This window comes from Leuciscus leuciscus (genome assembly GCF_965113295.1).
Source record: "Leuciscus leuciscus genome assembly, chromosome: 19".
Classification (NCBI taxonomy): Eukaryota; Metazoa; Chordata; class Actinopteri; order Cypriniformes; family Leuciscidae; genus Leuciscus; species Leuciscus leuciscus.
In genome coordinates this window covers 10023700-10039007 of record NC_138743.1, presented here as the reverse complement: position 1 = coordinate 10039007, position 15308 = coordinate 10023700, and the positions used below count along the sequence as shown (strand labels likewise).

At 37.9% G+C, this 15308-nt stretch overlaps 1 protein-coding gene across 2 annotated transcripts in view; it reads right to left on the bottom strand.

Moving 5' to 3' along the window:
• Positions 1 to 15308, bottom strand: part of nkain2 (sodium/potassium transporting ATPase interacting 2) — a gene marked incomplete at its 3' end in the record, with an annotated part of 163981 nt that overhangs the window by 101425 nt on the left and 47248 nt on the right. For both annotated transcript variants that reach the window (XM_082148325.1, XM_082148324.1), the window contains exons 2-3: positions 8317 to 8454; positions 2521 to 2601 (exon numbers count right to left, since the gene is read on the bottom strand). In XM_082148325.1, coding sequence (XP_082004451.1) covers positions 2521 to 2601; positions 8317 to 8454 — 219 coding nt within the window. The remainder of the gene's footprint in view (positions 1 to 2520; positions 2602 to 8316; positions 8455 to 15308) is intronic.

Below are 15308 nucleotides of genomic sequence, written 5' to 3'. Positions count from 1 at the left end.
AGACAGAGACCCGAGCGAAAAGACCTAAAAGACTACAACCAAATGTAAACAGCCCCCTTTCCGTTTCCGGTAGCGCAGTAATATCAACGAGCAATGAGTCCTCCAACGGAAATCAATGGGATTTTACAAAATGCCAAATAAAACACGACAGAAACTGTATTTCGCTACACTACTTGTTTTGGAACATCAACGAACACCACTAACCACTCGGTGAGTTGAACAGTTTTGAAAACGAATGTTAAGGGTTGTTTTAAGGACATGTTTGTGCATGGCCATAGACTCCCATTCTAAAGCGGTCATGGGCAATTCTAAAATAGTTAAAAAGTCGAGACAGGAACCATTGTCAAAATTTCTTTGTCCACCAATCTTGTTCATCCAAAACAACCTTCAAAATAGACTCAAAGTGTTAAATACCGGAATTGTCCTTTAAATTCACGCATGAATTTTCCTGCATTGAACTTGTTTTAGCGCCCGCCAAAGTGAATTTTTGTCCCGCCAAAGTCTTATTTGATCGGTGAGTAATGTAGATGAACTGCTGCGCTTGTGACAGGACATGTTTATAACTGAAAGAACGAGCAGAGAGAGAGAGAGAGCCGGACGCGCGCGAGCGCACTTCGGAGCCAGGCGAAAGTGTAAACAAGACTTCACCGTCTCCAAACTAAGCGCTGTCTTGCTCTCTCTCCCTCTCACATATTAATCAAAATAAATCGACACGGTGGTAAAAGGTCGGAAGACCAAAGTTTCATGCGGAGCATTCGGAGATTTTTTTTTTTTCAGAATTACCGCTGGGTGTGAATTGTGCTAAATAAGTTTCCTTATCTTCTCTGAAAAGCGTTCCGGACATTCAGCTGACATAAAACAACACTTTAATTAAACGAAAAAAACTATCCAGTGATGAAATCTGTTCTGTGTTGCCCGAAATCTTGGATGTCCATGTCCTAACTGCTGGGATAATCACACAACACGCATGACACGTCCAATTCGCGAACTAATGACTCCTTTGAACTGATTCATTTTAATGAATGGTTAAAACAACTGATCTTTCCAAAAGTGAACTCAGGAGACGTCTGAATCGGTGTATAACTAATCAGTAACACTTTACAATAAGGTTCTATACATAAATTACATAAAAAATACAGTTTTAAACTTTAAAATAAATAAAACCACTTGTTTTTTGAAAAGCATATGACTACATTTTTCCACACAGTGCTATCAAGAATCGATAAGAGAATCTTTAAAGAATCAGATCGATAAGCAGAATCGTCAGTGGCATTGATATTGATACAATCTTATCAATTCCCATCCCTATGTGAAGACAGTAAAATTATAATCAAACATTAAAGAACATAGGCTACATGTTTTTTTAATAGTTTTTTTTTTTTAGAGTTAAAAGATTAAAACATTTTTCTAACTAACGCTAACATGAGGTCTTGTGTCACTGTCAGTCTTTTTACATCAGTGCAAAACTAGGGTAGATTAAGACCACTATTCATCAGCATTGATTAATCCCATGGCATGTAGCAAAAAAAAAAAAGAAAAAAAAAAAGGTGCGACCAAATCAAATGCTGGTGCGACCAACTGAGAAAGTTGGTAGCACCAGTGCAACCAGTGGAAAAGTTAGTCTGGAGCCCTGTATAGGGGGTGCTGTTATGCATCTTCTCCAAGAGTACAGAATCCCCGAATCCAAAATTAAGCAAAGAAGAAGCTTAGAAGATTGCTTACGCACATGTAAGCTACTGCGATCATCAAACATTCAACAGTATTTAAATCAAAACTGCCTAATGTTACTGAATGAAGTGTCGAACCCATAAAGAGATATAGGACTGCCCAAGCTTTGGGGGTGTTGATGGACTCGATTTACCCGATCTATGTTTTGATCATTATTCTGAATCTGATCTTAACAAAGCCTTTGACGAATGCGATTTTCTCAGCTTTTTGTTCAAAATGTTGCTTACCTACATTCAAGTGTTGATAAAAACAAAAATGCATGAAGCTAGAATAGTTTTTTCACCCTGTTCTTTCTTTTGATGTATTTAATGTTCAGATATTCACACAACAAAATATTCTGTGGGCCATTAAAGTTTTGTGAAAATTATAAAAAATGCTGGCGCTGACTTGTAACTAAAAAAAACTTGGAAGGCAAAGAGTTAAAATATCATTATATAAGTACAAAAGGAAAAAAGAAATAAAGATACTATAAAAAATCTAGATGAAGTAGTTCATCTCACTAGGCAAACTGACCCCAAAACTCAGTCCAAGCCCTGTATCCAGCTCTAGAAAGGATTTTAATGTAGACCCAGCTGTGACTCTGAAATACTGATAAAAGAACCAATACATGCCTTTCCTGACCTAATACTAATGCAGGTTGATGATCTGCAACATATTCCTTAAAAAAAGCCACTTTTAAATTCATGAACAACACTTAGTAAAATGCTTACAGAGCTTAGATATAAACAGAAAACACTGATACCCAAGCTGAGGGATTATACATTGCAAAAGAAGTACAAAATCAGATGTTACCTTTGAAAGGTCACCCACTTCCAAATAGAAACAGATGATGAAGACATTCCAGGCGACCCACAGCACCAACCAAACCGCATACTGTAAAAGAGACAAGAACATGGTGTTTGAAAGATCCATTTCAACCTCAGTCCCCCAATAACCACCTAACCAAATAAACATTTGCATTTGCGTGATTAATTGGCATAAGTGGGAAATTTTCTCTGTAATTAATTCTCCGATGTGTGTTCCTTAAAACATTCTGCCTCCACAAACCTAGAATCTGCCAAAGAAGCGATATGGGCAGGCGATGCATTTCATGGTGGAAGCAAGAGCCCTGTGTGGGAGTTTGTGAGGGTGGCTCGTTCCCCGGTTCATGAGTTAACGCTTATCGAAATAGCGGGATGTGATTATGAAACGATGAAACATATTCCCCAGCAAAATTGTAGCCGTCGCAGGGGGGTGTCTCTGAAAATGAAGTAAATTTTTGTTAAATAAACACAGGTCTCATCCCGTTTCACATCATTAGGGAATGCAGCAAACTGCTATTATGTTAAACGAATTTGTTGAAAAGATGAGAGTAGAGCGGAGCGCTGAATTTGCTCATGAGCATTAGCAGCTCGTAGCATGTTTTTACTGATTAAAATGTGAGAGGTACGCCACGTGAGAACTCAGAGGTCTGTTAGGCAGGCAGTGATCTTTAGATAAAATAACACTTATCTGATCCAATTCAAAGTGAGACAGGTGAGTACAAATGAAATACTGAGCGAGGGGAAATGCAAAATCAATCTGAATTACCCGATGGAACTTGAGCGGAAAAACTGAGCATTGAAAATGAGCAGTTAGCGACATGCATTTCGAGTAGCTCCCCAAAAGTGGCTCTAATAGATAAATCAATATGGACTTAGCTTTGATAAAAATGGGCATGTGCAAAGACACTTCAACCTTCCGTTACAGATGTACTACCTCTCTGCTAGGATTGTGCACCATTCAGAATTGAACTGCCTGCTAATTTTTTTATTCAATGCCTGGATTTAAACTGAGCTACATCAGGCAGAATTTGAATGCAAGAAATCGGAATTAAAATTCAAAGAAATTCATATCACTAATTTTTAACTAGAAAAGCAAAGATAGTCAGACTTTGAATGTTAGCTTGTTAAAGTCTCTGTTTTGAAAAATAAAAGTTTTAAAAGCTTTCAACTGTGCAAGTGTTTATGCAGACAGAACTATAGAGCAATTCACAGAATGACAGATAGAACAATAGATAGAACAATAGATAAATAGATAGAACAATAGATAAAACAATAGATAGATACTATAGATAGATAGATAGATAGATAGATAGACAGATGGACAGAAAAGAGAGATAGACAGATAGACCATTAGATAGACAGACTGATAGACAGACAGACAGACAGACAGACAGACAGACAGACATTCTCTGTTTTGCATTTCTTTGAATTGCAATTCAGTAAATTTATTTTCCTGTCATTCCCATTCAACTCCCTATGGGGAGTGACCAATTCTGTTGAAATCCCAACTCATCAAGATCCTGCTCTCTACCAGTTTTAGGCAAGCCACTCAAAATTATAGCTAGCTAATCCAGCACTCTACCGATAAATTAGCAAAGCTATGCTGAAAGCTATTATTTAGAGAAGATAGCTGGTTAGCTACAAGCTACATGTCTTACTACATTTAAGCAACTTCATTTTTTTAATAAGCATGGAATAATATAAATAGTCATATATAATTTGATTTTGATCTAATACATATTTATTCATTTGCTAATGGTTTCTCCACAACCAACAATGGACTCACATTTGATTAAAAATAAACATTGTCAAGGAAAAATTAGTTTGTGAATGCTACCCAGCAATAAAATAAATAAAAAAGCTTTGATAATGAAAAGCTAAATTATTTAAAAACTAACATTACTGAGAAAAATAGTTAACTAGTTGTAACAACACTACTGCTCAATACACCTTAAGTGCAAACAATCCTGGGCAGCCCTTTATTAAGTCTTATACATGATTGGTTTCTGAATCTAGTCATTATGATTTTCAAGTTGAGCATTATTGCAGCCATTTATTAAAGCTGACCTTGTACAAGAGGGTTGACTCACTCGGGTCAACCCCTGCAATGTAGCTGTTCTTTATTTACAGCAATGTAGCTGTTCTTTAATATTTACAGATTTGCAGTTATATGCAAAGAATCGTGAGCGCCTCAGGCTTGGGGCAAAGATCAACACATCATGATTGTCTTCCAACTAGAATGTGGTTGATTTATCTCCTGTCTTCCATGCTCTGCTGTATAAGAAGGAGCCTCCTCCGCATGTTAGAGCAGGAGGGGGTCTAGACGGAGCGATTGACTTCAATTAAGTCTCATAATCCTGCTTGATATCTCTAACACGCATTTGAGTTGATCCGGAGGGAGGAGGTTATGAACGGGTTCTTGACGAGGGCTTTTTCAGCCTAACCTTTCCCCACAAACAGAGCGCACCAGACCGTTGAGACCCGGAGACGGGAGGAATTTTGCCATCTTGAAATCTGACGTGTTGTCAGGACATTAGATACAGAAGATGTGGGCATGTAGTGGAACCTCATTTGGCCATTTGCCAGCCACTGGAACGTGCCAAGTTGAATTAGAATAAAAATTTATCTGGCCTGACAGCATCCCCAAAACAGATATAAGCAAGAGTAATGTTCGAATGTGAGCAATTTATCTCTGTAGGAGACTCTCTCTCCATCTCTCTGGCCAGCCACTGCTCCTTGACTGAAAAATTGAGCATTGTTTATTCCAAAGGGAGACACATAACACTAAAAAAGGCAATCTGTTTCATCTCAACTGGGTGACATGGTCCGAGTCACATTTGAGTCAATGACCCGGTCCGTCAGTACATTGATATCTCTCTGTTACACTGGCCAGGGTGTTAAATGTCCGTTGTACCTGACTGTAGAGAAAAGCTGTCACAACATGCGGTCTAATCTCATCCGTGCTGAACAACTGTTTCTTCCACAATACCATATATTAGGTATAACATGCTTGATGGACTGGATACAAATATAAATCATGCGTAAAACTGTCTCACACCATGTCTACACTGGATGCGAGTGGGCAACATAATCTATTATAATCAGTGATTCTGTCTACACTGGATGCAGCGTGATGCAGTGAGTCATCGACTGTAAATTGATGCCCCCTTCCATTTCTGATGCGTCACAACAATCTTCGCTCCCAGTGTAGACTGCTCCCATCTTAAGGGTGTAAGGGTGTTTCACATGATTCATTTGATTCAGAACCAGATGCATTTTCTCCCTTAATTGGTAACACAGCAATCACTCAAATCTGCACCAAAAAGTTGGACCAAAACAACCTTAAAGGGATAGTTCACCCAAAAATGAAAATTCTGTCATCCTTTACTCACCCTCAAGTTGTTTCAAACCTGTATGAATTTCTTTTTTCTGCTGAACACAAAAGAAGATATTTTGAAAAATGTCGGTAACCAAACAGTTGATGGACCCCATTGACTTCCATAGTATTTTTTTTTCCTACTATGGAAGTCATTGGGGTCCATCAACTGTTTGGTTACCCACATTTTTCAAAATATCTTCTTTTGTGTTCAGCAGAAAAAATAAATTCATACAGGTTTGAAACAACTTGAGGGTGAGTAAATGATGACAGAATTTTCATTTTTGGGTGAACTATCCCTTTAAGGAATACAAAATAAGAGAAAGAAAGCTACAATAAATCCATTGAGCTTTAGTCATAAAAACATTCTGACCAATGAGGGGACAATTTGCTCACATCTCTGCTGAAAAAACAAACAAAAAAAACAAATCTTAAAACCAGCCTAAATCAGTTTGCTGGTCTCCCAGGCTGGTCTTTTGCCTTGTTTTACACAGGTTTTGAGCACTTTTTAGCTGGTTAGATGCATCCCCATCACTTTTTGCCAGGGTCAATATTGTCCCTATCACTTTTTGAAACATCTCGTGGTACGAATGTACCTAATACAAAAGAAACATCTCCAGTTGATCATCAATTCGTTCGTTTGTGTTAAATAAGAGGTGATCTGGAATGTGTTGTTTTTGAAAACATGCTGAGTGCCCGTTGCCGCTGTTATCAGTGGCAGAAGGCAACAGTGTTCTCTTGGTGCTCGTGCACACTGTGCAGTCTTCACACAGATCAGCACTTCTTTCTATCACTTAAAGCTGTTGCGGAGACTCTCTATTCGTTCCAGTGAAATCACAAAACATGAAACATGAACATTAAACACAAGTTCTATGTCAATAAATTAAACTCAATGTACTACTGATATTGATTACTGGACATCGTAATGTTATTTTTTGTGCGTTATTTTCCAGCAACTCCCCCCCCCCACACACACTCCTGGTCCCACCCACTTTTTAAACAAAGTTAAGCCACTGGTCAGATGGATAGACCACCTGGCCACACAGCTAAACCAGCTAAACGACAGCTTAGCCAGACTGGGTCACCAGACCATACTAAAGCAGTTAAGACCAGCAAAACAGTTTAGGCTGGTTCAGAGGTTTATTTTAATAGAGATGTGACAATGTGACACAAATGTTGGTCTTTTTTTATTATTCACGAACCAAATTAAAGAGAAAATGCAACACTGTAACAATTTAGTCCATTTTGGACACAAATACAGATCGTGATTAAAACATCTAAGGATGTTTTCATACATCCCTTAGTTTGTTAGGGAATACAGACTGTCCATACTCAATGTGAAACTGCTGCAAACAACAATCACATCCAATCAGAACATATTTTGGGCCAGATTTCCTAAACAGGGCAAATTATTGTGAGAGTGCAATTCCCATGGGCGGGCGCTAGGGAGGGACTAGCAGGTGCTTCAGCACCCCCAAGAAAGACCAAAGCACCCCGACAGCACCCCCAAAAATTATTTCTGGAAGCAATTATATTCAGGCTGTATTTTATGGAAGCCCTGAACCGCATGGTGAAGAAAAAAGAAAAGAAAACGTATCCTGTTATTTCGAGATATTAAGTCGTTATTTCAACAAAATAACTCGTTATTTCTACATAATATCTGTCATTTCGACATAATAAGTCGTTGTTTTTACATAATATCTTGTTATTTCGATATATAAAGTAATTGCTTGTGTGGTTGCACACACACATATTATGTCGAAATAACGAGATGTTATGTTGAAATAACATTATTAATAATAATAAATATTTAAAAATATTTTATTGAATGCTGAATGTTTTGCTTGTTCAATTTAATAAAATTTAAACTTGAATTGTGATAAAATAAATGAATATTAAATATTGAGTGGCCAGGTGTTGATGGAAGTGGAAAGTTCTGCGCATGATCTACATTCGTGTCTACTTGCATGCAATAAGGTCAGCCGCAAACATAACTCTGTCTACGCCTTTTTTAGCGCTAATTTTCACTGTGTGTCTTGAGTAAATCCTGACAGTAGTTTTTAACGCCAAAAGATGGTTTGCGCTGCTGCAAGCTGTTAGTAAATATTGCCCTTGATGTTAAAGAGCATATGTCCAGCTGGATTTTGGACCAATGAGATTTCAAAGTGGGTGAGGCTAGCCAATAAAACAAGACTGAAACCAAACGATTGTCAAAATGTCCTGTTGCTCATTACGGTTGCAAAATGTTAGAAGAAAAACGTATCATGGAACATGGACTAGGACTACTAGGACTAAAAGTGGGACAGTTTTATGACACCAGTGGTATTAATGCAACAAAATGACAGCATAACCTGCAGGGGTGAAAAAGAATATGTCACAAACAGAATATGAAAATATATGTAAACTCACCATGGTCACGTATCGCGGTCTGAACTGTACTGTTCCAAAGAGTCCTAGAATCACTGTGATGATGTGGACAAAGTTTGTGAGGATTGGAGCCCACTGGTATCCAAGGAAATCAAATATCTGTCGCTCCAAGATGCTGATCTGGAAACGAGAAATAGAGGAAAAAGACACTGCTTTACTAAGCAAAAACAAAGACAATATATTGACATACAAGCATTTATTAGCATAAAGGCGTAAACAGATTTCATTTTATGATGACACTCTGATGCCAGCTGGAAGGCAGGGTGAGATGACGGACCGCCAGGCCACATGTGAGAGCACACAGCCTACAGGAAGCCAGAGGAATACCCCTGTCACACAGGCGATTAATTAGGGCCGAGACGTGCCGCTCTCCGGAGTCAAACCCCCACCCTTCCACAAACACCACAGTTGACTTGGAAATTAAAGCTGGCAAGTCCAGCCTCGCAGCTCTGGGTGCTCCAATCTCAGCCACTGATTGGACATGACACTGATGTCAATACCACAAGCTATGGCACTTCCAAAAGCGGACCAGTACAGGGTCACGGTTTTATCCCCAAAGGACCCTACAAGCAGCCAGCCTCATAAAGCTAATGCTAATAGTGTCTCCAGCTGCATTCACCAACAGGCACGAGAAGCCTTTAACAACCTCAGATGCTCAAGGTCTTTTCTGGAAAGGAAACCAAGCAAAAAATCTCACCATTGAATCATCTGCTTTTGCCGCATGATGTAACAAAGGATAGTAATGGGCATAGCGTCAAGATGAAGGTTGAAAATGCAGCCGCTGAAAACACGAATATCATTGTGACCTCAATAGATTCATTTAACAAACAGCGTCTCAAGTGAACATCAATAGAGGCCTCAGAGGATTCAATAGCAGCATGAATATCAAATGACTTAAAGTTGCACAGACATGCTATATATGAGTGTTTCCTACTGGATGATGTTTTTACAGCGGGGAGACCCTGTTCAACCCTGCAGTCCATCTAGCGGATAAAATATATCAGTTTTTGTGAGAAAAACAATTGAAGAATTTTCTTCATTATTAGAATCTTGAATATTCTTGAATTACAAAATGAATCATGGTTCATTTAAAGGGGTCTTTTGACATTTAAGAGGCAGCTCACACAGAACGCGTTTTCATGACCCCTTTAATATAACAACATTCCTAGTTTCTATTAATAAAAAAAAGTTTAAAAAAAATCTTATTCAAAAGGGAACCAATGTCTTAAACTACATGTTGTCATATGAGCAGTAATATTACCTATTTGAGTTTCACAAACAGTTCTTGCTTTGACAGATATGAATAAAAACAAAGTCCCGTGGTTCAGTAAGCGAATCAGAAGTTTATTCAGTAACCACTCTAGCAGATTTAGTGATTCATTCAGTGAAGCATTTGTAGGACTCACAACTTATTTAAATATAATTTGCAATGGTGCTGTAGATTGCATGACAGTGAAGGAAACACTGTTCTTTGTAATTGAGCAGTAGTTCATGCTATAAATCTATCAACAGTAGACAAAGCTCAGGAGTTTATAAATCTGTGCATCTTGTCCATGCAGTTCTGCCCAGTGAGGACCAGTTTGTGACCCCCCTCCACCCCCTGGTCTCCCCGAGGGACGTGTCTTCTTTTGTCTGGGTGTTTCCTTTGAGCTTCTGCTAGCATACATCTGGTGAGCGTGTCTGTCCCAAACACTTAAGTCTTCAATCATAATGAAAGGTATTATCCTGACAACACCAAGCAACACCAGCGCACTTCACACAAGTTTTTTGATTAAGAATCGTCACAGCTCTGGGGTGCAGATGAGATTAGTTTTGTGTCAGAATAAAAGTAGTTCCCTTTCCAAATTCCACCCACTTTATTTATTTATTTTTTTCCACAATTATGTTTGCCTTCGCATTCAGCCTTCAGTGGCATGATGTGTTTTTATGAATCATGGCATGTGATTTCCCCCTGCACTAGCTCTTGTTTATTTTCACTGTCCTCCATATTTCCTCTATGAAACAGATGGATGAAAAGACAAATGCATTACCATCTGTTTTCTTAAAGGAATCGTTCATAAAAGAAAATTCTGTCATTATTTACTCATCGTGATTTTGTTCCAAACATATAGACTTTCTGAAACACAAAATACTGTTTATGCTGAATTATTCTGGTAGCTCTTTTTTATGAAATTACAATGCATGGGAACTCAGGTTTTCAATCTTCTAAAAAGGACACCAAATCACCACTTCAAAACAACTCGTGCACTATATTTCAAGTCTTCTGAAGTCACACAATATCATTGTGATGAACAGACCAGAAATTAAGATGTACTGTAACTTGGTTGAAATGTTGACATCTGATCTAGCTCTCCTTTGAACGTTCATAAGAGTCTATGAGAGAAGTAGCGATTTGTAATAAATAATTTTTGAGAGTCAAATCTTTCCAATAAATAGACAGATTTTGTTAGCAAACCAGGTCTGAATGATTTGTTCATGAATTGGACTGAACACATTCTCAAGTTCAACTCAATAATCCATCGAGTCAGAGGAATAACAGTTCGCTAGAGGGAAAGATTATTAGTAAATAATTACTCAAATCTTAAAAGGAAAATTTCATATGCAGAAAAAGGGACGAGGCCTGGTTGACTTGCATTAGTTGTTGAAACTCGCAATTATGGTAAGCGTCGTGACATTTCCAAAACATCTTACAAGCAGTTGACCAATCACAACACACTGGTCTAGTCAACCAATCAGAGCACATCACACTTTTTGGAAGGAGGGGCTTCATAGAGACAAGAACTAAACAGGGCCGGGTTTCCCGATAACGATGTATCTTAGCTCTTAAGAGCGCTTTCTACGTGCAAGGTTACGAACGCTCGCAGCAATTCCACGAGCGTTTCCCAAAAATGCACTTAACATGAACGCGCGAGAATGCGCTCTACGTGCTACTTAAGAGTCGCTGTCCATTCGTGAAGTGCTGAAACATAACCTTATATGGAACGTTTAACCTAATAATTGTCATCTGTTGTGGATTAGCAATCAAGACAAGTCTATATAAAGCACCTACAGGCGGAGGCACTGACAAAATAGCTAAAAAAATAAAATAAAATAAAAAGATACCTTTTAAAAAGATGAAATTAATGTCCTTTTAGAAAAGATGTAATTTTTAACAGATTAAAAGGATTTCTTTTATTTATTTTTTGTTCATTCATTTAATTTTGATTAAAATTATTAGATTAAATTATTTCTATTTTTTGTTTTGTTTTCTGACCTTTTTAATTATTTAATTTATACATTAATTTAACCAACAACAAAAAAAGAGTAATAAAGTGTACAATAAAGTACAATCAAACCTTGAATAAAGTTAAAGGTGTAATCTGCCGGTTGTCCTGCAGGTGTCCTCATAAATCTGTCTTCTTACGATGAACTTTGTGATGTACGATTACTCCAGAGCACTCGTAGATCTACGAAGATTTTCAAGTGCTACTTAAGCTACGATGCTTTTGGGAAACAGACCGTAATATTAAGATCAGTCGTACGATCGTTTTTACGATCAACTTAGGCTTACGATGCTTTTGGGAAACGCAGCCCAGAGCGTTACTGACAGTGTGGGAAGAGAGGTGCTGCAACAATGTAAAATATGTAAACAATAATCCGTTTTTTAACATTCAAGCATGAAACCCTTTTCTAGTAGACCCCAAAAAATGAAATCAAGACTTTTTAAAAGGGCAGAATATGGCCTTTTTAAGTCTCATGGTTTAATTCTGATACCTTGAATCGCACTTTTGCTGTTTTTTGATGTATACAAGCATCAGTTTTCATTACAGCATGGAAAAGAGCGATGAGTACAATTCTTCAAACGTTCTACTTTTGTGTTCCTGGGAAGAACGAAAGTACAAGTTTGAAAAAACTTCAGGATGAATACATAATGACATTCAATACAAGAATTTTGCCTGGAGTACTTGTTTAATAGGTTGTTTTCCATTATCCACCCACAAAACAAGAGCCAGAGAGCATGATAGCACCACGTTCGATCCATAATACCTTCATTATCAAAAGCTCTTCCAATGAGCCATGCATCACACCAATTCTCAGAAGCACTGTTCGCCTATTGTTATGCAGCAACTACAAGCACACAGGAAAAAAAGGAAAAACGATTGATTGACCCGACTCAGTGGTTACATTGCTTTAGCGAAGTCTTAAAACTACCACCACCCCTGAAATCAACTAATAAACCACAATGCCATGGTGTTGAAGGGAGACCATATGTGTAACATTGACAGTCGGTTTTGATTTCTGTTCTTGTCTGTGTCTGGTTATCTGTTTATTAGATCAGTTTAGTCTAGTTGTCAGTTCTAAACGTAGTACTATGTTGGTTGTTCTGTTCCCGAGTCTTGTTCTTGAGTCTGTATTTGTGAAGTTTTGAGTTTATTTAATAAAAGACTGCTGCACATGGATCCTGCTTCCTCCTTTGCTTCAACCAACGTGATAATATGTCAGCACAAAATACAATCTGCAATGCAAATATGGCTAATTATGTTATTCTGTTGTTTGGTGAAAGATGGTGTGTTGACAATGTCTTTAAAACACGTCTTAATGGCACTTTCATTCACAGTTCTCTTCTGTCAGGCTTTTGTAGACACCTGCGCTTATTGACAGAATTCCCAAAAGAGCCCCGGCATTAATATGCATGTCCAATGGGGGGAAAACCCTAAAGGGATTTTATGGGGAGGTTGCAAGCTCTTGTCTGAGGTGCGGGCCGGGATCACCATTAATGTGGTCCCTGGGCCCCCTTTCATATAAACAGTGATGTAAACACCATTGTAGGGCAGCTGTGCTCTGAATGAGATTTATCAAGTCATTTTTATACATGAGAAATTAGATCCACAAATATGAGAAGAAAATCCATTAATGTTCAGAAGATAGGCCTTAAAAGATGAAGTGCAAAATCACTGACTAAACACAACAAAAAAGAGAGCAAACATTCAGTACTTCAGTGTGCACAAGTACGCATCTATAAAAAAAAATTATAACACTCATACTAAGGCTCTAAAATTACATTCAAAGCCACTGAAACGCTGATATACAAAACCAATAAAAAGTCTGAGGTCGGTAAAATTGTACACGTTTTTGAAAGAAGTCTCTTATGCTCACCAAGGCTACATTTATTTTATCACAATTACAGAAAATATTGTGAAATATAATTACAATTTAAAATAACTGTTTTCTATTTTAGTATTTTTTAAAATGTAATTTATTTCAATGATGACAAAGCTGCATTTTCAGCAGCCGTTACAGTGTCACATGATCCTTCAGAAATCATTCTAATATGCTGATTTGCTGCTCAAGAAACATATCTTATAATTAGCAATGTTGAATGCAGTAGTGCTGCTTAATATTCTTCTGAAAACCATACTTTGTCCAAGATTCTTTGACTATGTTAAAGTCTTTACTGTCACTTTTAAACAATTAAATGTATCCTTGCTGAATAAAAATATTTCTTTCTTTCAATAGAAAAAATCTTACTGACCACAAACTTTTGAACAATGTGTTTTCAAAATTATTACAATTTACATCGACTCATTTGGGAGACACTTATATAACTTGTATGTGGGAATGTACACCAGTATGTCAGAATTGAACCCACGACCTTTCTGGCACCATGCTCTATCAGTTAGGAGAACACTGCTTCAAGCCATTAAAGTGGTAAACAACTTACAGTTAGCATAATGAACGGTATTACTTGGTGGAAGAATTGTTTACTACAATTCTAAATATTAATAAATGCAATTATTTATTGAACACACTGCTATTGCTGTAATTTTAGAGAAAAAATAAGCCACTTAAGACCATTAGCTACGTTTTACCACGGTCGAGGGGATTTTTGTCTTGTTTTTTTAAACACCCCTTAACCATGGTAAATTGACAACAAGAAGTGAGAGTGTCAAGCTAAAAGCATCACTAAACCAATTCAGTAATGAATATCGAATGCAAAGGTCAGCGTAATCAATTCCTGTAATGATATTTTCCCTTCCTTATGCGCACATAATGTTTTCTCATGATTATTACTTGGCAGCAGAAGCATCCCATTAGCGATTAGCCTGCTATAGCGCACGCTTTCAGTCTGTGATTGAGATTAAAGTTCATTCTCCCTGTGACAAAGCCGAATCTCATTCTCCCAACCTTGTGCTTTCGCTCGCCTCTCTCCCACTCAGTTTCTCTCTGCCTTTCGTCCCATTTATATATTTCTTTCGGTGCGAAGGGAGACGAGCAGCCTTTAATCAGAAAGACAAAAGCTAATCAATCAGTAGGGGCAGGTTGAATAGATGGCTTCACCCGCATTTAAAAGAGGCTGGCCGAGTTATAGAGTTTCCCAGCATTAGCGCCACAGAGCATTAACTACAGATTGAGCATGGGCTAATGAAGAAAGCTCCCATGAAGCACGGCAGAGGGAAGACGCATCTTGGCCTGCCTCCATTGTCCGTCAGTAATCCAATTTCATCTGCTGCTGCCATCAGTGATTTTAATGTTGCTCTGCAAAGATGAGACTGCAAAAATAACAGCAGAATTGAATGGTTAACTAATCTATGACACATTCACTTGGAGTAAGGCGGGGGGGGGGGGGGGGGGGGGACTGAGATATTGCAAATTGTATTTACACTTATTAAGTGTGAGGTCAACAAGTACAAACCCTCAGTTGGTGTGCTGCGTACTAGAAATCCTTTGACTATGCAACGTCAGAGGAACCAGCCAGACATTACAATGGGCGAGATTGTTTCATGAACACAAAATTCAAGAGGTCTTCGCTTCAGGCAGTAAAGAGAGTGACAATTGTTTTTCCAAAAGCACTGTGTCTCATTTACTTAGAAACAGTGTATTTTGGATAAAGTGCAACTCAGCACTGCACATAAACCTGTTTCTCTGAATGGACTTTATTGACAGATTATGATTGCAAATGAATATGGTGCATTTTCTAAAAGGTCTATTTCTTT